At 39.5% G+C, this 26,985-nt stretch overlaps 1 protein-coding gene across 1 annotated transcript; it reads right to left on the minus strand.

Moving 5' to 3' along the window:
• Nucleotides 1-952: 952 nt before the first annotated feature.
• On the minus strand, nt 953-16,793 carry PWWP2A (PWWP domain containing 2A). The gene is made up of 2 exons (XM_008943302.1): nt 15,823-16,793; nt 953-1,007 (listed from the first exon to the last, which is right to left on the minus strand). Exons 1-2 carry the CDS (start codon nt 16,721-16,723, stop codon nt 994-996), a joined length of 915 nt encoding a protein of 304 aa, XP_008941550.1. The 5' UTR covers nt 16,724-16,793; the 3' UTR covers nt 953-993.
• Between the last annotated feature and the right edge of the window lie 10,192 nt (nt 16,794-26,985).

The following is a 26,985-nucleotide window of genomic DNA, read 5'->3' on the forward strand; positions in this document are numbered from 1 at the left end:
TTTTTTTTTTTTTTGATTTACAGCTATTCAAAGAAGTCAATGCAACTCAGATCATCAACCATCAGAAACTCTAATAAAACCTTTGCTCTACTAGTTACTATTGGAAAAATATTTATGTCAAAAGGAAAAAATTAACCCATGATTTGAAATAGAAATGCCATTCCATTTAATCACTCTCCATTCATGATTCCCATCTTGTTATAGTATTATAAGCAAAATGCTGCTCTCTGCGCTGTAGCCCCTCTTAACGTTATTCCACAATCCTCAATTCCCTAAGTGTTACAATAGCATAAATAAAATGCAACCATATTCACACAGAAGGAGCTTTCCCATAATACAGAGATACACAGAGTTTGTGGTCACTGTCCTTTCCATCACCTCTATGGGAAATATTGGTCTCATATAGCAGGACTGTTCATATTTTACAATACAATTGGTTTTGGACATGCTTTTGATCACAGATCACAGCTCTGCTAACACCTGCACTATATACTAACTAAGCCTCATAGAATGGAAAATTGCAATGCTAAAGTTAAGAATTAAAATAAAAGTTCAAAAAGTTACAGTCAACTTCCCAGGCAATTGGCTCCATCACTGGCACCTATCAAAACATACAAACATGACTGTCACATTACAAAAAAAACCCAGTTATTTGCAGTGATTCTTCATACCAATAATTCAAGTGGTTCCTTGCATGTAAGTGTCATAGAGTCTTTAATAATTTCATGCGTCATTTATTGCAAAAAAGTTTTATAAAATATTTCCTAACATCTTTTTAAATTTTAAAGAAAATGTACATTAGGTACAGGTGCCCTAACAGGGTGCAAGGGGGAGCTTTAACATATTTACCCCCTTTTCCCTTCAAAAAACGTTTACTACTTGGTGAAGATTTCAGAGGAAAAATAGGACAATACAGTCTCAGATTTCTTTCAGTCCTGATGAGCTGGTGCTCTTCGTGGCAGTGTAGTGAGGTTCCATAAAAACAGCAGTTGACTAGTGTCTCTGAGCTGAAAAGGGGAGAGAAAGGGAAAATGGTTAAATGCCTTCCAGTATATATTGCAAAAGTAGGTAAGCAAAATCTGAGGTAGCCAGAAAAGTTATCAGTTCACCTGCTTTGTGCATTGTGTGCAGAAGAAAACAAAAATTTACATTATCACAAGACATACACAAGTGAACAACTCCTCAGTTGACTGAGTTTTAAGAGGAGCTACCATACCAATCTATGTTGTATCTCACCCCGTTTCAGCATCCAGAGAGAATTTCAATTTTTGAAGACATTTAAATGAAGGAGATTAATATACAGTCTAGACAATGACGTGTAGTTCACAATACAAAGCTAAATCTCACACCAGCGTAATCTCAAAAGCAGACCTATGTGTGCATGGGAGCACTGAAGTATAAACCTGCTAATTGTGCTTCTTTTCCATTATTATTTATGTTTTCCCATTTCATCCACAGATCTAGAATAACATGATAAAGCAAGATAGAAGCAGTCCAAGTAATAACTACTGCATGAGACCACCACCAGTCAGTAACTGTTCAGGGCAGTGCAGAATCAGCACAGCCTGCATTGACTTGCCTCCTGTGTAGCGTGGAGAACACACTGTTCTAGAACAACCCACATGGGAGGAGACCTCTGGACATCATCTGCCCCAACCCCTTTGCTCAAAACACACAGAAGAATAACAAAAGGTTCCAACAGGACCAGGCCAGTCTTGCTCATTCCTTTCACCATCCTGTTGAGCCTCTGACAGCTATTTGAGAGGGACATACACATTCTGCAGTACTGCCAACAACACTGTGAATAATGAAACTGAGTTTTGCAAAAGAGACTCACAGCAAGGGCAGGGAAATCCTAAAGTTCTTTCTAAACAGAGAACTCTTCTGAATAATATCTAAAAGAAATTTTAAAAAAAAGAGAAGTAGGAGAGAGAAGTTTGTGAAAATGGTCCTACCACAAGAGGAGGCAAGGGAGACCAAGGGGATGACTATGGAGTTTCTCAATTGCTCAGCTGCTCACTGTGCCACAAAAGAATAACATAAAACACAGAAAAATAATTAATTTTATATCCTATACAATGCAGTAGAACTCAACTAGGAACAAAATTTTGGTAAAGTTGAAACAGAAGCAACAAAGACTAATTATGAAATTTAACAGATCCAGGCAAAGATGCACTGAGCTGCTATATGCTGACAGTAGACTAGCAGCCATTCATTCCCATACCCAGCAGGTCCTCATTTGAGTATGATATTCAGAACTGACCTATAATTAAACCTAAAAATTGAGCTATGATCCTCTCCGAGATGCATGAGATAAACCTGCAGAGCCTCTACAAAGAGAAGGCTCCTAGGCAAAGTTCCACTGTGTTCAATAGTACTTACTGTTGGTGTAGGTGACTAAACACCACAGTATTCCAGGCTGCAAAACAACCAATACTGCATAATAAAACACAGGACCAATAAGAAATTCTTCAAAATAAGATTGATATTAAAATAGCGTCATTTATCCACAAAGTCTTGCAAAGAGAAGATTTTACACTGTGTTAGAGAATTAGACTCTACTAAGATATACCAAAAATCCCATAAAAAGTTGGATGACAGCTCAGCCAGTATATCCCAACAGCCCCACTGCTAAATTCAAGCTTCAGTGACACTATTACTAGCCAGCAAACTTCTGTGATCTACAAAAGAAGAAACAAGACAAGAATTTGTTTCAGTTATGTGAGCAGGCATGCAAGTACTCCCAGGCCTAAGGAAAGGGCCAGGCCACAGTAACACAGCTGTTCCCTCATTCTGATGGCACACAGCTTCTCTTTTCACACCTCACCTACCAACTTAGCAAACGATGCAGTTGCAGTGATTTTCAGTCAAATTCTGTTCATTACAAACCTGGCACTTGTGTTCCTGCAAAAGTCAGTTCCTACAGCTTTTTTACTCTTTTGTTCTTACTGCTGAGATTCCAGAATGCCCTTAGCAAGCACCAGGAGCTTCGCTTCCCCACTAACATTTACACACCATCACTAGTGACTCCAGAACCATTACTGGTCTTAACCTCTATTACAGTCCCAACTTCTGTTTTACCCGCAGCAAATCTCAGTTTATAAAAACTGAAACCCATGGATACCAAATATCTAATTCCAGATCTAATGTAGTAACATCGTACTGGATCAAACATGTTCATAAATTAAAAATGATGACTTCTTCATGTAAATCAAGTTCCCTTTACAGCCAGTATGTTCTTCTCACTGCCTTATTTCCTCTCCGTGTCGAAAAAAGGTACAAGAAACATGCGTACGTCTATGACAGACCTAAGCAGTAATACATATTTGGGCTAGAATGCCCAATAAATGTTCAGTATCTGTGTGGCTTTACACATGTACTTTAAATCTCCTTCCAGACTTAGGCATGCACTGAAAGTTAAGCCTGCTTCTTAAATGTTACTCCTTTAAATCAAGGCTTCAGAATGGGAAAAAAACAAAAGCAAAACAAAACAAAAGGGCTCCCTAACCCCAGTCCATGTGTCATCTGTGAGTTTCTCATCAAAATTTTCCTCATTGTGTTTTCATTTCTTTTCCTGTTCTAGGTGTTAAGCTTCTTTAAAAAGACTGAAATATTACCAGCTTCCTTCCTGATTTACCTTTTACACAGAATCAAAGGCAGGAAGCCACGCCTACAATCACAAAAATGTTTGAGGTTTACTAGACAAAAATATGGTTTTTTAACCTTTACATTATACCTGTCAAGTTATCTGATCATCTAATACAAACTTCAAGACGCCAGCCTAAAGAGAAACTTAGTGTGGATCTTTTCAGTAAAATATGTATCAATACTGGCACTAGGTTAGGTCAGGGAGAACAGCTCTTATCTAAAGTGTTCAAATAGAAGAAGGAAACAAAATAGCAGGTACCTCATTACTTCTGTCCTAACCCACTCTGCATATGATTAGTTGATAGCTTAGTGCACCCTTCACTTGAGGCAGGGCTTAAACCAGACAGACCTGCCAACTGCACTGATAACTGCAGTGCCCCCAGTCTGAATCCACAGTGGTCTGTCAGACACTGTAAGGGAGCAGCAGAACTCGTCAGTATGATGGAACGTAACGTGCTGCCAACTGTTCAGACCTATGGTAGAAAAAATCCAGTTAACAGGAGTAAAGAATTGATGAAGGTTTAAAAAAGAAAACAATTAACCTCCTTGCCTGCCTGAATTCTTACTATATGTGCTACTTTTCCTTTCCAGAAAACAGGATACCATGAAAAAAATGCTAAAAACTCACAGAATAACCAGGTATCAACTTTTTTGAGCTTAAATTTGCCTTTACTTGCAGGGTTAAAGGGTAACTATACATAATTCAGTAAACAAACGAGCAGACAGCAAAGCAAAGTGTCTACTTATAGGAACACGTACGCAAACAGTGCTGCTCACTGAGGAACCTGGTGCTCAAAGCCAGAGAGATACTATGAAACTTTGCTGGACAAAGGACTATCTAAAATAAGTGGAAACTGAAAGAATGGCTTATAATTCATGGTGATCGCGACCTTTCTGTATTTTAGAGTAAAAGAAAAGCAAAGTTAGGCCCCTATCTGTGTAATATTGATAACATTTTACATTTGTCGTGAAATGCAGCCTGTGAGAAACCAGATTTTTCCACATACTGAACAAACGTGACAGCAAGGCAACTTGTCATTGCAGCAATACAACTGGTAGCCAAAGCTAGTTCATCAGTACTTTCTTCCACATCTTAGACTTGTCTTGCTTTCTAGAATGTGAAAACTACCAGCTACTCCTTCCCTTTTTAGGACATGACTCAAGATGAGTCCCCCTGAAGGTAAAAACCACAAAGATAAGATTGTGCCTTCTTTTGGCACAAAACTGTGCACACTGTGTCCATTACGGTAAAACTACCAAGAACTTCTTTATTATATTAATTAAATTTGCTTGAAAGAGAATCAGATGAGTCACAGCTGCAGAGTATATTGGAGTTCTCATTCATTATTACATGCACCATAAAAACTGTTCCCATTTGGTCACTCACAGTCTCTAAACTGAATTTCAAAGTCTTCTTGCCAGTAACATTATAATCTTTGTTGAAGTGATTACAGGATGGAAGAAAACTGAGACAACTGAAGGTGAAAGAGCAAATGGGCCAGTTGTAATTTCATGGATGTTGTAGTTTGGAGGCAAAAATCCAGCGTAAAAATTAATTTAAAAATATAAGTTTCTTAATTTTGAGAGTGTTGCCAACTACTGCAGAATCTCCCTATTCCAATACATACTAACTTGATGCTTTTTACCTACATGTTTGGCAAAACTAATGAATATGAAATGTTTTGTATGGGAACTTTTACACTGTCACAGGGAAGCTGACTTCAGAGTGCTGCATGTGGATTTAGGCCAGACTAGTGAGGAATAACCTTGGGCTGAATTGCTATAAGATATGAAAACTGATTAGGGGATGTTTGATCGGCCCAGTTAAAATATAATCGGTTTTACATTGTTTTCTTTGGATCAATAGCAGTGTTTTGTATAGAAAATCTTTAAGGCAGGAGTATGCAAGATTAGGCTTCCAGATATAGTGACTAAATACAAAGCCACACACGTGCAGTCGCCCACTGTACTCTCCTTGTATTGTGAAGGAATGTTCCTTACCCTGCGGATTTCCCTGGTGTGGACCACGGAGCAGGCACTGGCAACCCAGAGAATAAAAGGTGCAAAGAGCAGAGCTGCTACAAAGGATGAAGTGTGCCTGGGTCCTCCCAGGCTCCGCTTCTACACTTGGAAGCCACCCACGTTGGCTCAACCTCCCTGTCACCAAATTCCCTGACCCTCACGAGTGCCACAAGTTGTCTGTTTTATCAACCAGGCGAGTTCATTCACTTCAGTGTGTAACCCCCGATTCGTAGGTGAGTGACAGCAAAGCCCAGTTCTGAGGGTAGGGCTCTCCAGCAACGTACGGGATGCTCACAGCAGTCCGGACGCTGTTCTGAAGCAGTTTCATTCAACTGCTGGAAACTATGGAGTCGCATTAAAAATTACCAGCACTCATCAATGTGAGCATGTGTGTTCAGACAAGCACTGATGTGGCTCATGGCCCTTCACCACTGAGGTCATGAATGTCTGCCCGACTTAACTGCATTTCACACAGCCACCTTCCTGGGAGTCATCACTGTCACGTGGATTCTGGTATTTTTCATGTGAAAATGTTCATGATCCTGTGTATTCATTAGTGTCCAAAGAGAAGCACTGCCTTTGAAAGTATTTGTTTTGCTCTTCAAAGGAAAAGCAGAAAGAAAACAGGCAGCCATCAAGAGGAAGAAAAGGCTCCCAGAAGGGCAAGGAAAGTAAAAATAGCAACATCTCCCATCACGGAGAAGATACACAGCTCTTAGAGAGCCCCAATTTAAAAACAGCTACCGTAACAGTGCAGCTCCTTCACATGACTAATACCTTGTCTATATGCAAAAGTATGTAACAGGAGAAACAGCATATGTTATTTTACTGCTAAAGAATCAAATTTTAAGTAGTTAGGAAGAGTTAAAATAGGCTTCTCTTCCAGATAACAAATTATCAAAAAGCAAGCAAAACTGTTGCATTCCTCTGCAGCACCAGACAATCTTCAATAACAGGGCCTCCACTACAAGGAGAGCCAAGAGCAGTAAAAAATTCTTCCGTTTACATGCCTAATTCCCTGAAATACATAACACAGTATCAAGAGTTTCTAAACCCCAGCCAAAGCCAGCTTTTTCATATAACTGTATCAGAAGAGATTAGGTCCCTAAATCCCTCAAGGGTTGAAAAATGTCAAGGACATGATTTTTTTTCCCCAAAGTAACAGAATGTTGCTAATGTGATATTCCAACCAAAAAAATAGTCAATGCTTAAAACCTTCAGCTATGATTTTTAACTGCAACTTGTGGAGAGAAAAAAAGGCTTGATTTTTTTTTTTTTTTTCTTATTTCCCTAGCAAAAAAATACAAGAAAACAGGTCTGCTTTTTTTTTTTTTTTTTTCCTTTTTTTTTTGGTCTTTCTGGGAGTTAAGGTAGACACGGAAGCTATTTTTAGTACTAAGCCTTCTCTCTCATTTTTCTTGAAGGACACAGGAATCAGGAGTGATCTGGGAGCTTTTACAAACACATCCCCAACCCTTTCATGACATCCAAGTTAAAGGAGAGTCACAAAACCAGTAAGAGTAACCTGATAACTTCCTCCTCCTATTGCTCAGACATCAGCCACTTGTTATTATAACCCCTACCAAACACAGTTCTCGGTATTTTTACCAAAACAAAAAAAGTTTGTGTGCCAAAATCAGAATCTCTCTCTCTAATAAACAAACTCTACAGATGGCCAAAAGAACACAACTTCGTTACCAGTCACCTTCCAATTGCAGTTCCACACAGTTCACCAACAGAAGAGCAGAAATCTCTAGATCATTCCTAGTACTAGCAAATGTAAAGGATGTGTTCCCTACCATATTCATCTGCATTCCTATGTGAAGTACCTAACTGATTTTAGGGCAGATTTTGGTGGTGATATCTTAGAAGTACATGCCCCTTACTAAAATCAGTATCAAGATGATACCAGTTTTAGATGACTAAAGAACCAGATTACATGAAACAGTCCACAATTATTTATGAAGTGCCATTCATACAGATACCTGTGTGTCAACTGAAGCACTTAGTCATACAGAGCAGTCTGAGGTTCTAACTCTGACTAAACTTCTTTGAAAAATCCCAGTTTATTAGACTTAGTTCCTCTTCACCAGAGCTACTCTCAAAACTGGCACCACATGCTTTAAAATACTGAACCACAGCAGAAGGATAATTAAACACCAGCGCTTCCTAAAGCCAAACAAAAATCCTAAATGCTACTAAATAAAAAAATGATGAAAAATTAGCATTTCAGTAAATATTTGCTTGGAATTGTATCTGCTTACTTCACTGACAAAACAAATACCTTCTTCCCCTTTTTCCACTTGTAAAAAACAAGAAAGGACAATTCTGTCACCAGAATTATGCTGCATTTGTGTTACAGAATCTTTAAGTGATGGTAACAAGCTAGTGAGAAGACAGCTTGCCTTTCAAATCAGATTCATAGCACATGGCTGGCATGTAGAAGAATATTTCTTATTCCCACTGCATATCTGACATCAAAACCACGAGTAAGCAAACATGAAAATTAACCTAGATGTATTTTTTTAAAAAGAAAACTAATTTCAAGTTGACACGTTACCTAAGTGATGTCAATGCAAACATGAGTTTGCATAGAAGAGGTCCCAGGCAGGAGATCCAGTGGTTTCACTACAGGTGTGGAAGCCAGAACTCTGCTGATAGAAGGTCATGCTTCTGTTATACCAGGTATGACTCCTGCATGACTGAACAGGATGCATGTGGCAGAATCCTTCATTATATGTGTATTTCTACAAAGATTCTGTTTTTCCATCATCAGAATTGTTAACAACAAAATTACAGAGAACAGAGCCATGACAGGCTCAGGATAGATCATTTACTCTGTCCCATACCCAAACACAAGATGAATTTAATCCATTCCTGCCAGAAGTTAGCCTAATTAATGGGTTTTTTTGAAACCTGCAATCACAAAAAATATGCAAATCTGCAAACACCTCCCAGGGTTTCATTATAACAAATGGAATAAATATTCTAGTGCCTAATCTTAACTCCGTTTTAAAATTTTACATAGTATTTCTTGTCCTTGTTGCAACTGAACAGAAGCATGCTTCTTCCCCTTTGTCTCTGCACCTATCCTGCAGGTATCCATAGACCCTGAGTATCTTCAGCTCCAAGAATCCTTTCTTCTTTCGCTGGGCTCAGGAATAAAATCATTGTCATCAAAACTGCATTACAGTTGTTTAAAATATGCATGATCCTGATTTTGTAAATAATTTCTCAAAGTTGTAGCCCAAATAAATCCCACAGACCCATTTGTCTTCACTCGCTGAATGAGCAAAAGCTGACTTTAAACTTGCAATGGGACCCTGTTTTGTTCCCTGTGCCACCTTATACCTGTGTTGTTAACACTATCCCCTTGGACCACAGGTTGGTAGACAGGGAAGATCAAAGACCATACACCTCCATTGCCACAAGCACACGAATCAGAGTTCTCAGCCCTGTGCATACAGAAACTACCTGGGAAGGTCATGCAGGTATGTAAGATCATCTTTATTCTCATTTGTCTCCCTATTGGATGTGCTCAGATCTTCTGAGGCATAGGAGCCCTGGTGTCATCAATGACATTAATTTTCCATACTGCTGCTTATCCTACTTTATATCAGTAACATTGATTGTGTTTTCCTGGGGAAAAAAATGCAGCCAAGGATAAGAGTTGCCTCCAACAATCCATACCTGGCACCAAGCTTGCCAGTGCTGGTCCAGGGAGGCTTATCCCCAACTGCTCAATTTGGTACCAACAACAAAACTGCACAGGGAAAAAGCATGATAGCAGGTCAGCCCCCAAATCACTGTCTCCACAGCCATGCCTGGCGACTGCTGTTTTGCCTTGTGTTCACAGAAGGGCAGTTGTGTCACAGTTCAATTTAATGAAAAAAAAAAAAAAATCCATAAATTAATATAAATTGCAGTCTGGATTGGCATAGACATCCCAGGTGTTACAGAAGGAGGAATGAAATACAAGTAAATCATAGCAAACTATAAGCTGCTATTAGGGATCTAATAATTAACACCCAACAGTGAGCTATTTCTGCCTTAGGGAGGAATGACTGCTCTTTTGATAAGAGTTTTGTAAGACCCCATCTAATTTACCATAAACACTTCTTGTCACCAATGTCCTAGACAGATGAGTTCAAACAAGAACAGGTGCATAGAAATGCCAGTGAGATGAGCAGGGGCTAGAAAAGCCATCTTACAAAAAGGGATCTTATTTTATCTAGTTAAATGGCCACACTCTGCAATATGCTTACAGGATGACACCGTAGGGAGGAACTATTTAAACTAAACCATGAAGTTGTTCACAAAGAACAGTAGTTGAGCATCTTAAATGTTGAATAGGAACTTGCCATCATAGTTGTTAAGGATGTGCATAAAAACAGAGGTTCTTCCCATTACAGATTAAGAACTTGAAGCTGAATACTTACATCCACACCTCACAAGCCTGGATCTAATAGGTCTTTAGATAGCTTGACAGCTGGTACCAGTTTTCAGTGCTACAGGCCTCTCTCTGCCTCTGCTGATGTTAAAGTGAATGGTCTCCGACCAATACAGTCAGCTCAGAAGAAGCTTTAGGGAAGTTAGTTATGCAAAATCTCTGCTGTTACTGATAGTTGTATTTCATTTAAAGTTATAATTTTACTATAATATTGCAAGTATTTTGTGTTTATAACCCCAAAAGGTATGTTACTATATCCTATCTTAAAAAAAAAAAAAAATCACCTCAAAAGACAAACACATTTAACAGAAGCACAGCTTAAGCTGACAAAATACTGTACCATGTCACTCCATTCCCACAAGAGAATTCTAAGTGAAGTTCAGCTGACTGTGGGAAAATGACCTACGTTTCACCAAAATTCTCCTACAAGCTCTCTAAAATAGAAGAGCACTGCTCCCTTCTACTGAACTTGCAGAGTTATGGATTATTCTCAGGCAATTCACAGTTCCCCTTCCAGTATCACATCTAGCTCAATACACCAAGTTCCCCTCTTTTCCTTCAGGTTCCCTATGATCAGTATTTATACCCTTAAAAAGTAAACTGAAAATAAGAACAGAGCACCTCAGCCTTTAACTTCTAAAACCTCTGTACTGCAAGATCCCTTGCACATTTCTTTTTAAATAATATACCTGCACTTTTACAGAACAGCTTATGACAAAACACCACCACGTTACTGACCTTTAATCATAAACTCACTCAACTTCCACAGTTCACAGTCTTTATCTACAAGCTCGTGTAGTGATCCCAATGCACCGACTGAATTTGCTTGTTCCTGGAGGCTTTTATTAGAGTACAATTATAAAGAAAGAGATGAACTGAAATAGCCTTTCACTGATTGTCAGCCTCCCCCTCTCCAGAACTCTTCAGCCAAGAAGACAGCTCTATTTTTTCACTGTACTTCACAGAACATGCATGAGGACAGATGATAATGCTACCGAGGACTAGCTACTAAGATTTATTTTCCAAAATTCACGCTCCCATTCCACTCTGACAACTTTAGCAAGAGCTTATAGAAGACAAACAGAAATCAGTTTCAGGACCTAAGAAAGTTAACTAGAAACAAACCTAAGGCTAGCAATACAAAAATCGACTCTTAGCCCTTTCTCACTTCCACTGATGCATTATTTCTTAAACTTAATCACATTGAGAAAGTACTTTTTTTTTTTTTTTTAAATAGTATTTTACAACATGCCAAAGAAAAATCTGTTCAGCCTTGCACAGTTGACCTAAATTCCCCCCACCAAACACAACCCTCCTGGTGAGGTAGATGTTAGTTTTGTTGGTTTCAAACTAAAGATATCACTCTCTAATAGAAAATACCATATAATCAGGGATTATTATCTCATTTACGTGTTGACATAAAATTACACCTCTGATTAGAAAAATAACAAATATTTGTACAATTTCCTGTAGAACTCCACTTCAGAGACATACAAGCATTTCACACTTGCTTTTAGCTTCACTCATGAAGCAATCACACCTTCAAGCACTCCTGCGTTAAAGGAAGTCTTTTTAAGTTTTGGAATAACTACTCTCTCCCAAAACATTTAAACAGAAGCTAAAGATCTTCAAAGGAAAAGTAGACTTGTAATAGAAACTCATCACCATCTGTTGTGTTTTTCCCCTAAACTGAAAGACCCATGCATATTTGGGAACTACACTGAGGAATGTCAGTAATTCAGAAAGACATCTTTTGCAGTTTATTACATTAAGCTGATAGAAAACTAAGTCACTCTTCCTACTGCTCCTTGTATTCTCAGGACACAGGCTGCTTGCAGCAGTTGCACAGCTTAATTATTCAGATGCACTCTACAGGCCCACTCCCACCAGGAGTTCTTGGAAGGCCACTTCCACCCCCAGGCTAGCTCAGCGGCGGTAGGGAAGCACCTCGCCGCCAGAAGAGCTGCCCACGCGCCGCGGAGGCACTGCTGGGAGCAGACAGGCACAGAAACGCCTGGGAATTCTGGCATTTACAGCTACAGCAGCAGTAAGCTTTGTCTGCCTTCAAAGCTGATCTACATGCAGCATCCATGCTGCCATAACCAAGGTTACTTATGGTAACCAGGCTACATTAAGCCCAACATTTTCTCTACAGTAAACATAGCTAGTGTTAGCTACTTCTGCGTGAAAAGGAAAATCATGGACTAGTATGACTAGGATATTTTCTACCCAATATAACATGGTGTTGTAAAAAAGAAGGTCTATTTTGAGCTCTGTGAAGTCTGAAGTGATAGCACACATCCACTATAAAACTTAGAAGACTTCTTCAAAGACTGACCAGCTAGAAACTGGGACTAAGACTTTTTAAATGCCTTCCATAAACAGTCCTTTTGAACACAGAACCACCTAAAGAAACCCCTCTCACACTTGTTGCTCTCCCACCTCACCAATGAACACCCGAGCAAACTTTGACTAAGTATGCCTTAGTACTATGCTAACTCTAGATAGTAAGAGATAAGAGTACAAAGCTTCCAGGTCTTCTAAAGAAAAAATAAACAATGTAAATACTTTCACTGCTTGGCTCAGAACTAACTTATAACCAGTTTGGTTGAGTTTCTAGACCTCAAGGAACTAGTGTAGACACCTAAACCACACTGCATGGGTTCTTGAGTTCAAAGAGCACTCTGCTTTAATAACAAAGTATGGCTTATTTACTTAAATAGAGTAACTGTTTCTGTTTGCAGGAGAGAATACATAGAAGTGAAACAGGACATTTTTCCAATTTATTTTTTTCACATTATGAAATTTATTGTGTGTTTATCACATTCAAAAAGCATTGACCTGTGTTTTTTTGGTACCTGCTAGAATGCCAAGGTAAAGTATTCAGAAGCTTAATTAGTAGCTAATAGAGATGACCGTAAAGTTGAGGAAAATTTAAATGGCCACGTATTTGACACTTTATACTTCCAATAGTTCTGTGGACACAACAGAAAGATTTAAAAAGGTAATAAGAAACTGAATGCTTCGGCAAGAACATACAGTATCATGAACATATGAAATTTAGTCTTAAGTTAAAAAGAATTTAAGGGTTTGATGATTAAATCCTTGCCCCCATTTTCACATCTGTTTAAAATCTAGTCTCAGTCTAAGCTTGAATTTTTTTACATCTGTCACGATTGCCTTCATGGGCAATTATGGAAAAAACAGGATGAAAACTGTTTGGGGATGAGCACCGAGGGATTCTTCACAAGGCCTCGCAAGGCTGAAACAGGAGCGGGCTGGAGAAGAGACAGTAACTCACATGGTCAGATAAGGACCAAAACTAGAGGAAAAAAAAAAAAAAGTAAAGTCAGGTGCATGAAAATGCCCCAACATTGAGCAAAAGACATGCAAGGAAAGCTGAAGTAGCAGTGGAGACTGGATCTGACTGGGCTTTGATAGATGGAGAAAACCGAAAACATTTCCCCACTGTATAAGTGACATTATGCACAGTCTTTTATTCAAATATATGGAACAAAAACTAATTAAGGGAAAAAATTTGATAAACTTTACAGAAAGCCCTCTACAGAGCTAGTTTTGAAACAAAAGGGACAGATAATTGCTTAATCTCAGAATTAAAACTGAAGTAGACCAATAGTATTTTGCATCAAGCAGTTATCTTTAAGAATGTGTGAAAAAAAGGACAATTTACTTTTTAAAAAGGTGTCCTCTAAATACGGCATACATATAAAGTGCTCTAACACTCTGGATTTTTTCAAAGCTTTTTGAGAAACACACACAAATAATTCAGATTTAGTCAATTTTATTTACAGTTTGTTTTTTTACATTTCAGAGCATTACACAATTACATATTCTCATTTTCTGACCTGCAAACAGATACCTTAAATGGAAATACTTAAAAAAAAAAAATGAAGTTAGATACATCCAAAATGCAACAATTACACATCTGACAATTCACAAAGTGTAATTTACTAGGACGTATCCTAAGAATTTAGGAACAACCAGTCAGGAGAAAATCTGACCAATTTCAGCAATCAATTATTTACACATTCAAAACAAAGCCTCTCTTAATCTAAACCTCCAGGCAAATGGCCTGAAAGATTTCTTCAGGAAGAAAGACCAGAAGTTATGATTCACACCTATGCAGCATTAACAGCCCTTGATCCCAAATACTGAGCGACTTCTCAGCTTTGTCTTAGAGCTACAGGCATCCCTCTCAGCTTCTCAGACCCTGAAGTGTTACATTTGTGCCCCCGTGTGCATAGAAAGGCTGAGTGTTTAAGTGGTCACTACGATAAAACCCCATTTATCCTGGTCTTTAAGTCACACAAATAATTCTTCCTCAAAAATTTCAGCAAGTCTTCTAATGCCATTTAAACCGGCCTGCGTGGACTGGGGCATGTCTCCTCAGGACCTTCAAGCATGCTTTGAACCAAGTTGCACTGGCCAGACTAAACACATTAGAGACTATTTTAAATAATCTTTAAAGACCATTTAGACAAGGCTTACATTTCTACACTTCCCTGATGGGCCACCTAACAAAAAGAAAAAGTCACAGCTACTACTTTCATCCCTTGTGTTAACCCTTTGCCACACAGCAACTAGTTATATACTGGGTAGAAACTACTAAAAAATTCCCTGCAAATAAGCTGCCTTTCAGCTGAGGCTATGGCTCCTATGCATTGGGTGTTTGAGGAGGTGTTTGTTTTTTCTGTGGTGGTTTTTTTTTTTTTTTTGTTTTGTTTTGTTTTTTCCTTTAAAAAAAATTCTCACTTGAAAAATACTGAAGTTCTCACTTTAGGCTAATTTTGATTGCATGTTCAATTTGCTTAACTGTCAAGAAACTGCTACAAATGGAACAACTTTAGTATAAAAAGAGCAGTCAACCGAGTGCAACTTCTGACTTGGCAAGTCCTCCATGGTAGCTCTCTAACTAGGCTATGAATTTTGTGGAGCCTCCAGATTTCTTGCCTACCTTACTTTCCACGTTCACGTTTCAAACTGTGTCAGCAGGGCCCGAACTTCGGGGGTCAGCTGCTTGGCAGCCTTAGCTGCCTCTGTGACGGCCTTGCGGTAAAGACCCTTTCTCTTCTTATTAAAGCGCAACTGGAAGCTTTCTAAAAAGGGGGATAGTTGTGCAAGAGCAAGGAAAGATGTTGTTGTGGAGCCAAACCATGAGATACGAGCCTCCTGTCGAACTAAAAGGCCGTTATCTTTCCGGCTCACAGTTATGGTAAGGATACGGGCTGGCCACCAAGGGAAACCATAAATCTTGGCCCAGACAATGTCCCCTACACATACGGTCCTGCCATCTGGTGTGACACATTTAGAGACGTTTTTGGAAAAGACTTCCGTTTTCAAGGAATTACTGAGCTTTTTCTCTTCCTTTGAGGAGGAGGAGGAGGAGGAAGGTGCATGCATGCTGCCTGGAGGAAAATCAAAGCTTTCAGTAGAGCTACACTCAGAGTTGGTAGATTTCAAATCATCTGTGCTATCACTACTACAAACTGATGCACTGGAAGAGTCAGATTTCTTTTGATTAAGGGTCATGTAAACCGTTATATTGCTTTTGCTGCCTCTCTTGCCCAATGTCTGGTGTTCATCCTGATCAACAGTTACATGCATTTCACTCGTGTCCTGAACCTCACTGCTGGCCTCTTCAGGGCCTTCTGAGGGGCTCTGATTTTCTGAAGGGGCCTCACCTGCTGAGCGGGTGGAGGAGCAGCGAGACTGGGGCTTAGTTGCCATCTTGCCACTCCGTATTTTCTCAAGTCCTGTCTTGAGAGAAGAGTCATTTTCTTCATTCCGATACCTTTGTGGCTTTAAACGCAATCGGGGTGGGAGGGAACCTGAGCTGGTGTTCTGAAGACGCCGTGTGAAGTGGACCTTTGAATGTGCATTTTTGGAAGAGGAGGTTGCACTCTGCTTCTTTTGTGCCTTTTCTTTGGCCATTTTCAGGACTTCCCGAGCTTTCGCATGATCCATGTTTTTGCTCTGGAGAACCTTTTTTGTACTTAACTGCGCTTTTGAAGTATTTGCTTGTGTGGAAACTTTAACCACTCTGCTTCTGCTGTGGGCAATATTGGAAACCTTGACCACGGCATTCCTTTTCTGGCTTTCATTTTGGCTTTTTCCATCCACTTTATGGTCAGTCTTAAGTTTTTTATTCACAGTAGTCACACTCTCATTTCTTCGTTTTTTATTATCCTCGTATTTTGAAGAGTCACTTGCATTGCCACCTTTCTTTATTTCCTTTTTTTCTGCAACAACACTGTTTTTGCACTTGTCACATAAGACCTGCCGGGGTCGTAGTTTGATAGCATTCATGATGGAAGTGGGTTCCTCCCTGTACATTTTACGCTTGGGACGCTTAATTTTCCGGGGCGGAGGCTGAGGTATTGACTGGTTATACGTGTCCCTGATAAACAAAGGAGGAGGATATGGCGCTCCTTCGTGAAAGAGAGGAGGTGGTTTAGAAGTCCATAGGCTTTTAGCTATGCTAGGTTCTGATGGCTGTGTGAGAGAAGAGTCATCGGGGACTGCAGCATTAGATTCACACTTCACCTGTGCCTCATCTTGGAATGGTTTACTTTGGAGCTGCATGGCTTCAGGTTTATCCTTGTATTCCCTTTTAGGAAATATGGTCACAGGGATTCCATGGGGTCCAAACCTTAAAGAGGAAGGCAAAAAAAAACATTAAAGGCTTTCAGGGATCTTCTGTGGCATTTATTAAAAAGCATTTCAAAACCCATCAACATCATGTAGCTAACATTTGAAAGACGCGAGTCCCAGGAAAATTAAAGCTTCGCATCTAGCCCTATGGTAAGCTTTGAAAAAACAGGACATCAAAACCACGTCAGCAAACAATATGCCCTGAAAAGCCTAACAGAAAAACCCCACCCAGACACAGCAACAAAAGAACTTTGTACTTTTAGAAAATGCTTATAAACATACAAACGTGACACTCAACCCCTCAACTCTAAACCTACCCAAGATCAATTTCCACACTAAGTCAACTTACGTGAAAACATCGAAAATTCTTCCATTTTTAGCATAGCACAAAAGGCCAAACGTTTCAAATTTAATCGAGGCAAACGCAGACTGTATAAATACTTGAACAGAGAGTACCATTATTCTTCATCCACAAAAGATTAGCACTTGATCGTCTGATGAATTACAGCCCAAAACTCACTAGCCTATTGAGTTTCTTCCAGCAAAACTGCCCTTATTTCACCACAGTACAAACCACTCCTCCCTGTCTGGCAACCAAACAAGATTTTAAACCTTTGCCTATGTTCCTCTACACTGCTCTAGACCTCTTTTGCCCCATTTGACTCATACAGGACTTCTCACCACGCTGATGAGCTCTGAGAGGAGAGTGAAAAGTCCCAGTGTGACTTGGGCATTAGCCAGCTTTCCCGTAGCAACGGAAGTAGCATGTTGTTGAACAGGTAACCAATACTTTCTGCAAAGGCAAACATTTTATCAGCTCCCAAGGCATTATGTGTGCTTTCTCCTGAGAGAAAAATCAAAAGATAAACACATTCATTTTACAACAATGTATTTTTCAATGCCCAGAACAGGGCAGGAGGGACTGTCTAACCTTCCTTCTGTTCTACTCCACAACTTGACAGCTAAGGTAGCAGCCTTACACAGAGCTGTTGCTAGGCTTTTCACTGCTCCTGAGCTCTGCCTGACTCCAGCTCCCACAGGCACACTAGTGTTGGGTTTATATCAGTTGGTATTTTAATAGTCTGACCTTAATGTAGTAACAACAAGGCTGCAAAATTCAACTGCCAAATGATCCATTTTGAATCACTAAACAAACCAACAGCAGTCTGTTTATCTCACCCGCCAGGAGAATGAAGTAATTACTCAAGAACGGTCCTCAGGTTAACAGTAGTTCACGTTGCACTGCAGCTGCCTCTTAACTGATTGAACCAAAGTTTACTTAAAATCTACACTTGCCTCTCAGCTGAAGATAAATGCTGCATGCCCATCTATTTTCCATTCACTCTCCTATAAGAAACATGCCGTTTATGCAAGTGCCTACCTCTTGGCTTTATTTCTTCAAAATTGATTTTGAGAAGACATCATACACGTTAGAAGATTCTTTACACTGTCACCAACAAGAGCTGTCAATTGTTTGCCCTTTTGCTTATCTGTTATCTTTTTACACTTAAACGTTGCAAGTGGAACAAACAACTCATCCAAGATTAAGTTATCCTTCCAATTTTCATTCCATTAACAAAGGAGAATAGAAACAGCAGACACCCTAAGCAAGGGGTAACCAAACACTTTTCTCATCATAAAAATGAAAGGAAGTTGAACATGTGACAATTTACAGTTTAGTATCAACACGGGCAGGGTTGTTACGCTGCACCTGAGCACTGTTACACTGATAGCTGTGAGCTCTGGAGACTGAGGCAGGAGCCCAGGGTCGGCAGCTGCTAAAGCAGTTTTGTCCTTATCCACGGGCTGATGAGCGTTCTTTACCACAAGGTATCTCATCACCCCACAAAAGTTTGTTTCTAAGGTTTGAATCCACATCAGCTGAATTCCACATGCCCCTTCAAAAATGAGCAGCATAATTAAATGCAGTTTACTGCACTGGTGATGGCTACAGTGAATTATAAACATTTAGCAGCTAATACAGGCATTTCTCCACCCTACAGTCTGGCATTAAACCACAAGGGACTCACTCATAACTAAGGTCCCTAAAGTACCAGAAGTCCACCAAGTTTAAGAAGTTGCTCTTCAACAAACACTTTCCCTTCCACTACAGATTATGAGTTATTTAATCTCCAGTAGGGCATGAAAAGAAACTAGCAGCTGCAAATGATTAAATTAGCAATACTTTCATTGTTGCTTACATCAAGAACTTCAGCTTCTTTAAGAGCAATAAGATCCAGATCCCATCTTCCACCACCTGACAAAGATTAAAGGATTTGGGGAAAAGTTAATTTACTGTAAGAGTTGAGAACAAGACAAGGCAAGATCTCTGCCGTGCAAATTTCAATCCCAACCACCACAAAAGCAGAACTAGACAGGGCTGTCATATCAAGTGGGCAGGACGCATACAGAACAGTATCACAACTCTCTTTTCTCAGGAACTGCATTTTCTAAGCCCTCAAGATACTTCCATGGTCCAATGCAGAAGCCTTTCTTCTAGAAGACATATATTCTGACTCTGGTCAGAAGTTAAACATTAGTAGCATTGATCAGGGGAAAAAAAATTAAGATAACTGCAAGAAGGTTCTACAGAAAGATCCCATTTGATTACTTCATCTCTCTTCTCCCAGATTTTTATTCTGCTGCCTCACAAGCAAAATCAGCACAATTAGCAGTCCAAGCGCATAGAAAAGCCTAATGAAGTTCAGCATATGACTGATATCTGACTGCACTGAAGACTAATACTGAACCTCAGACTATCCTTTCCTTCAAGTATCTGCATAATATACAGACCAAACAGCTGAAGAATAGGACAGCAGAAGTGGAATTTTTATCTAAAGGTGCAAACCTCTTTTGTAAGAAAAAAAAAAAAAATCCAAAACAAATCTCTGAAGACAGAGCCTGTGACAAAAGATATTGTTTTAACAAATGAACTAGAATCTCCCACCCTGGTCTACCTAAAGATGAATGAATTGTAGAACTGGAGAGTATTCACAGATATCATCCAGTGTCAGTTACATAAAAGCAAATGAAGACACTATTTCTGTAAATGTGTCAATACATAAAGACTAGTCAAGACACAGTTCACCTGAAGTGCAAGATAAATCTGGTAAACCCAGAAACCAAATATTGCTTCCAACAGCTGAGTGTATGGTGCCTTCTCTTTGGCCTTATCCAACAGCAGGTTGCGTCCATAAACACTCAGTTTAGATATTTGTTTCCCTCTTGGTGAATGAAGTTCTCTAGCTGTGCAGCTTGGAAGAATGATATGGAAATTGAGAGAACAATGGCAGAAAAACTTGGGAATGAAACAGTAAAAGATATAGGAGAGAATGAAGACAAAGCACAAGGTGAAAAGAGAATCATAGAAGGAAGGCAAAACAAAGAATGGCCTATTTTTTCTTAAGAGAAGAAGCAGAATGAAGATGTCTTGGATAGGTTTAAGATCACAAGGCATAGCACAGCACCTAATTAGCTGAACAGTGAACACCAGTATCTATTGCATATACTAGAATTTCAAGCCCTATTTGCACAGTTTGAGTTGGCAGAACCAGAAGACGAGTGCTTCTCAATCACAGTAATAACTCCACACCCCAACTGCAGGTCTGAAACAGCTAGGAAAGCCACATGGATGTAGGCTAGACATAACAGTTGTGAAAGCCAGCTTCTGATACATCTGCTACAGAAATGAAGATGGACTAAAAGGCTACCATACAAAAAGAGGTTAAAAAAATCCAAGCACCACAACTCATTTGTATCATGACATTTCCCGATCCACATGTCAGTCAATGACTAAGCAGTAGAAGATCACCTCTTAAAAGAAATCATTTCAGTTATGCTACATCAGTGAGTACCTACATATATCATTTGTGACATGTTGCATGTTTAAGTACTATAAGGATTTGCCTTGTCTTGATTCTAACAACATGTTTTTAAATATTGATCTGGAGTATCACCTCTCCCTACTATAATATTACCTTCCACCAAGAAAAGGCAACTCTGAGAAAAATATACTCCCATTACTGTTTGCAAAGGAAAAAAAAAAATCCATTTGTGCCTGACTTCCAGTTGTTCATTGTACAGCCCACTCATGCATACCATAACATAGCTCCACCTCAGCCCATCACTTGAAGGAGTAGAAGGATTCCTTGATAGGGGATCTAATGTTAGGAAAAGTAAAATAAGAATTAGGTATTTCAACCTAATTTAAGGCAGTTCTGGAAAGCAGTGCACTGCTGCTTCATTCCTATTCAAAACCAGAACCAGTTTTCCGTGTTGCCAGCTTCTACTCCTGTAAAGCTGTCCTGGCTCTTTTGCTTTGAAGAGGCACCTCTGAAAGAGAAGACAGTTGAGACCCATCATAAAAAAACCCTTACCTCCAATAAGCTTTAAAAGCAACCAGAGCAATCATTATATAGTATAGCAGAAATATTATTAGATCCTAAAGTCTTAAGCTCTCACATTCGGCTTCCAATGTCTAACTCACTTCTCTATTAAAAGAAACAAAAATGAAAAAGCACCTTGTTCTGCCAAGAGCCAATGGAGAGAACCCCCTGAACCAGACTTTAAGGTCCCTTCTAGCCCAAACCATTCTACAACTCTGAAATTTCCCATGTCTGCAAACACCCCGAATTAATGTCAACAAAGCACAGTAGCTTCCAGTGTCACGATAAGTGTTAAGTCTGTTGTAAATGACTATGATCAAAACTCATCTTCATCACTAAGTCAGACTACAGTAATCTCCAATTACCTTTTTATGCATTGCTCTTGTACTCAGTATTATCCTTTGTGTTTTTCAAAAGCTGAGACAAGCAACAGCTAAAGCAATTTTTATTGCGTGGACAGAAGTTCAAAGACTCTGAATGTTGGGAGTATAATAACATGCTGAAATAACAAAGTATACGTTTCATGTCTGTATCTAAACTGAGGGTTTAAATTATAATATTCAATGTAATACATTTAGATCATAGCTATTTGAATGCAAATTATTTCAGAACTCTTCAAAATAGTCTGTATTCAAAACACAGATTATGTAATAACCTATTTTAATATACTATTTTCTTGGTGTGATAAAGCATGATACAAAACACATTGCTCTAAGTGGCAGGCACCTTACTGAAAAAAAAAAAGCATACACAGAAGCCAAGCTACCAACTCAGTAGCTTACTCGCCTCCTGAGCAATGTAGCAGCAGGCTGAATCGACTACAAAATGCATATTTCACTTAGAGCTCTAAAAACATGACAAAGGACTGCAGTGTAAGCGACCTTTTGGAAATAACACATCATCAATAATATATGTTGCCTCACACCATCACAAATGCTCAGCACCAAGAAAAATTGGTTAAAGATGGTAGTTCAAATTAAGTAACGTGACAATCCACATCTAAGCAAACTAGTAGGGAGCTCACATGCTCAAAACCTTGTACTAATCAATGTTAAGCTTATTGTTTTTCAAGCAGGTACACTTGCCTGAAATCCAAGCTCTTGCTCCTGGCACACTTTCAAGGCAGTGGAAAGACAAGAGCAGGGAATGTGTAAAATTGAGGTTGAAAGAGTACCTCAAGAAAGCTGGTTAAACGGATCTGCAGCAGCAACTGACTTTAATCATTCCAAGCACTGTCAGTGACCTGGGTCTCCTACTGTGATCACTAACAAGAGGAAACCAACTAACAGACACCAAACAACATATAAACACATTAGCTGTATTAGCTTATGGTACCATCTCTCTATGAAGTTAGAAGCCCTTTGAAGGACCTTCAGCTTCCGGGAAACTGAATCATGAAGTCCATGTAGACAGGATGCTGATGCAGACTTTGAAGAATTATTCACTGCAGAGAGAGAAGAATCTCTAAGCTGATCTCATCCTCTCCCTGACTCAACACTTCAAGCCATGTCAAGCCAAGCTACTCTTAGAAATCAATGGCACCCATGCTGTTGGGATATAAGCCTCGTCTGTTGTATCCCAGTCCAACAAAGGACAGTAGGAGACTACAGCTGCTTTAAGAAAGGCAAGTTTGAGGCACAATCCACAGATGCCCTATTTACCAGCAAGATTAGGGCTTACTGGTTGGAGAATGGGAAAAGTTACTCTTTAGACTGACTCAAAATCAGAAGCAGACTAGCAAGTGTTTTCCGTTTAAGTAACTAGTATAGGTATGAAACATGTTAAAGCTGCAGAATCCTAAGAGCATGTCCAGTTTTGTTAGCCATTTTCACTTTCCAAGTCCCATCCCCTAAGTGAAGCTGGATTTGACACTACACCGTTCAGTATAGCATCCATCAGTCACAAGCAAAGTATGTGTGATTAACTCTCTTAATCACACACAAATCACACCGATGCTTCCACTGTTCTGGTGATAAAAGCCAATATCAAAAGAAGCGTTATGACTGCTCCTTAAGTGCTAGAATTTCACCAAGCTTTTTTATACATCTGAGAAACAACAAAAGAACAGGTGATGAATTGTAGGAACACCTTACAAACTGAGTATAAGTAGGACCAAACCAAACCCACGCACAACCCTGCCTTACAGACATTTCTTCACTCTTGACAACAAATAGCACAGAACATCAAGTACTTCTACAGAACTCAAACCTTCCCCAGACAAGGACAACTGAACGTTGCCCCTGTTTATTAAATGAAATTATTAGTAAAAGAGAACGTAAGAGCAAAGAGAAGCATGCCACATTTTTTTTCAATTAAGACCACTGCTCTTTCCTTCTCGCATCAGCAGATGTTGAAATTCTTGACTTGGTAGCACCTTGTCTGCCCCTCTCAGCCTTTCTTGGTGTACATGGTTACAGCACACTAGATTCACCCCATGGAGTTTATACCAACAAAATGCAAGCAAACACAGACCTCAAGTTTCAAGAGAGGCTAAACGTAAATGATTTTAAAATCTAACAGACACCCTCTGCAGATTAAGACAACACAAACTAGGCAGTGGATGCAACAGTTGATTATTTATCCCTATTTGTTTTTCAGCAGAAAGTTCAGTGAATAAACTAGGAAAAGGATAGGATTCAAGAGTTTAGAGAAAAAGACAATAGGAAGATGACACATGTCCATCATACTTGTAGGTTTATAAGGAGGATTTCAGTCAAATGATAAAGCAATCAACTTTTTGCCTGACTGTTGGCAAAACAACAGAAGTTAACTTTAATCCTGCTCCTCTCCTTAATCCTCAGTAAGGGAAAAAAAAAAATAATGCAGAATTAGTTAACCTTTCTCCAGCGGATCAAACTAAAATTAAGACTCCTTAACCCTACCTTTTGAGACTTACAAATGCCATGCTTATCAGGCGTTTCCTCCAGGTGCAGAGCAGGCCTGACACAAACTGTGAGCCAGCAGGTGGCATTAACATCTCACCTACCCTTAGCACACAGCGTGAGTCAAGTGCTGGGTACAGGCAAGTTTACAAGCCCTATTTAAGCCTCATACCTAACAAGTAGTTTTCAATGACAATTTGCACAATGGCATGGAAAATTAACTACAGTCGTGCATAAAGCACTGTGACAAAGTAAGACAGGATTGCCTTCTGCCTGCCTGGCAGTCAGCTGCACTTCCTGCCTGTCAGCACTGCTCCATCACGTAGACACTGAGGAACTCACCTAAGAACATTATCCTACCATGCAATTAGGCACTTAAACAGTAATGGCAACAGCAGTGATAAAATTTAACAGTAAAATTGCATTTTTAATGTGTGCAGTAAGCCTTCAGAGTAACAAAAGTGGTGATACATCCTCCTTTAAATGATTTACTGCATAAGAAATTGATTTGAGACTCATGAGATGTGGGTTCCTATTTCCTGTTGATTTTCAAAACTTCCTGTGCAGCTGCTGACAGGTACATGAGACTGCCCTTAGTACAGGCAGAGAGAATACTTCCTTACCTCAAGTAACTGTGTGAATAAAGTCCACTGAACACTGAGGTGCCTGTGTTCTTGTGGTATGAACTCTTAAATGGACATCCTATTTGCAGCAGGTAGGAGAGGAAGAAGAAATTAGACCTTTAAAACAAACACTACTGACTTAATATCAAAGTCCACAAGAATGAAATGCAAAGTCAGTGTATCATTGAAACAATGGAAACAGAATTATGAGAAGAAAAAACAGGGGAAAAAAACCAAAACAACACCAAACCCCAAAACTCCTTTTTTCTTTTTCCTTCTTTTTTTGTCCACTAGAAAAACTTGTTAGAAGAATTCCAGGGCCTGCCACAGATACCAAAGGAAGCTAACAAAAAATGTTAATGTTCTACATGTCCACATGTTGCTACAGAAAGCAATAAAACAGATACAAAGAAAAGCTGATACCTAAACAGTACTATCATTCACTCACCAAAGTCATAAAGCCTAAAACAAAATTTAAATCTTAGGCATTCATGTAGCACACTTTTTCCAACAATGCTTGCTTCTTACAAGTAGAAAGTTACTGGATTATTTCTAGAGTTCACTTACTGCTCTGAAGACATCTGAATAGAAACTCCTGTTCATCTACAAATATTTACTCATTATCTACAAGTATTATATACTTTATGTCTAGAAATTCAATTCTTCCTGTCCAGGCCGTCTGAAAAGCTTTGCTCTCACAATTTACATTTTGCCCTCTGGTTACCCATGTAAGAAGCACCTCTGAAGGAAGTCCCAGACTATATGAGTAGAGAGAAAGGCATAAGTGGGTCCACTGCATAAGAGAGTCTGGAAGTGCTAGCACAAGCTTTATGCACGGCTTTTCCACAATTCTTACTGAGAAGACTTGCCTCAAGGCCTGTTTTTAAAAAAAAAAACAGAGGAAATTGAGACCCATCCTTCCACTGAAGCCCCTGTGCAAGAGGAGCAGACAGTTTGCCCACTGCAGCAGACCTGCTGCATGAGAGAAGGACCTTCAGCAGACAAGCAGACCACAGGCAAGGGAAGCGATGTTTGCAGTCGATGAGAGTTTAGTAAGTTGACCTCTTTCAGGAGTAAGGGGAAGCTGGTATTTTCCTTCTTCTCACATAAAGACCCCTACAAGTACAGAAGCACATGCTTGGTCACCCTACTAACCAGGGCAACAATATTTTTACTGCCCCAACTTCAGACTTACAAAAGAATCAGTGTTAACGAGCATTACAACTTCAGTTTTAACACCCTCTGGCCTGCTTTGAGAGATTTAATATTTAACAGTAGAAGTGACTACAGTTTGCAGATCGCATTTGAGTACTTGGCTTCAAAAGATAAATTGATAACTTGGGATTTCAAACCGCAACACTGACAAATTTAAAACTTACTTCCTTGACTTTATCCAGAACTTGGGTTTCAGAAAAAACCTTTCTGGTTCCAAACCCAAGAAGCTAGGCCCAGGACAAAAGCATTGGTCCCAAATACCTTTACCTTTTGGAAGCATTGACAATATGGATATTAGAAGAAGTTATTAAACAGTTACTGGTAAAAGGGAGTGATAGAAGACATGTGACCACACATGTAGCTTAAATTTGGCTGGACAAAAAATGCTGCATTTTTTGCATACCTATTTTAAATAATAACCCTGGTCAAATTTCACTTCTCTCCTGTACTTGCATAGTCCTTATATACAAAGAAAACAAACACCAAGTCGAAGAGGTCTTTTCACCTGTAAACAGTAGTTGAGATTGTTCCTAAGATATACAGTATCACTGACGACTTCTGGCCTCCCAGGAAACCCTTGCTACAGGAAGGCAATGAAAAAAGCAGACCCCACACATCATAGTGTGATAAGGCTTTAAGTTATTTTGTGATACGTTAACAGCTTCATTCCCCGCCCAAAAGGGTAAGTTAAGAATCATTAAACTTTGCCTCATTCATTGCATACAAGGAGCAATCAGTGCTAATAACTATACTTCAGGACTGGAATAGCCTAGCTTGAAACGATTATTCTGAAAAATAAGGTTACCTAGGCGATGTAAGACACAAGCCAACAGGAAAAAGATCTCTGGGTCTGTACAAACACTGGAACAAATGCCAATATCTGTAGCTGAAGTCCTTTTTCCCGGCAGACAGGGATGTTGAAGGCTCGACGTGAATCCCAACCGAGCCAAAAGGACGTGCCCATGTGCTCGCCCCTCTCCCAGCTCTCCCATTTTCTCATTCCCACTCGGGACTACTTTTGCCAAGGACAACCATCAAACGGGCTCCCGGCAGACCACCGCTCTCCCCGCGCCCCAGGGAAGGGCCCA

This window comes from Merops nubicus, unplaced genomic scaffold (genome assembly GCF_000691845.1).
Source record: "Merops nubicus isolate BGI_N331 unplaced genomic scaffold, ASM69184v1 scaffold46806, whole genome shotgun sequence".
In the NCBI taxonomy this organism is placed as follows: Eukaryota; Metazoa; Chordata; class Aves; order Coraciiformes; family Meropidae; genus Merops; species Merops nubicus.

Bases quoted from the DNA above. Each gene is read 5' to 3' on its own strand.
- PWWP2A (XM_008943302.1), bottom strand. From the start codon at position 16,723: ATGCAGCTCCAAAGTAAACCATTCCAAGATGAGGCACAGGTGAAGTGT.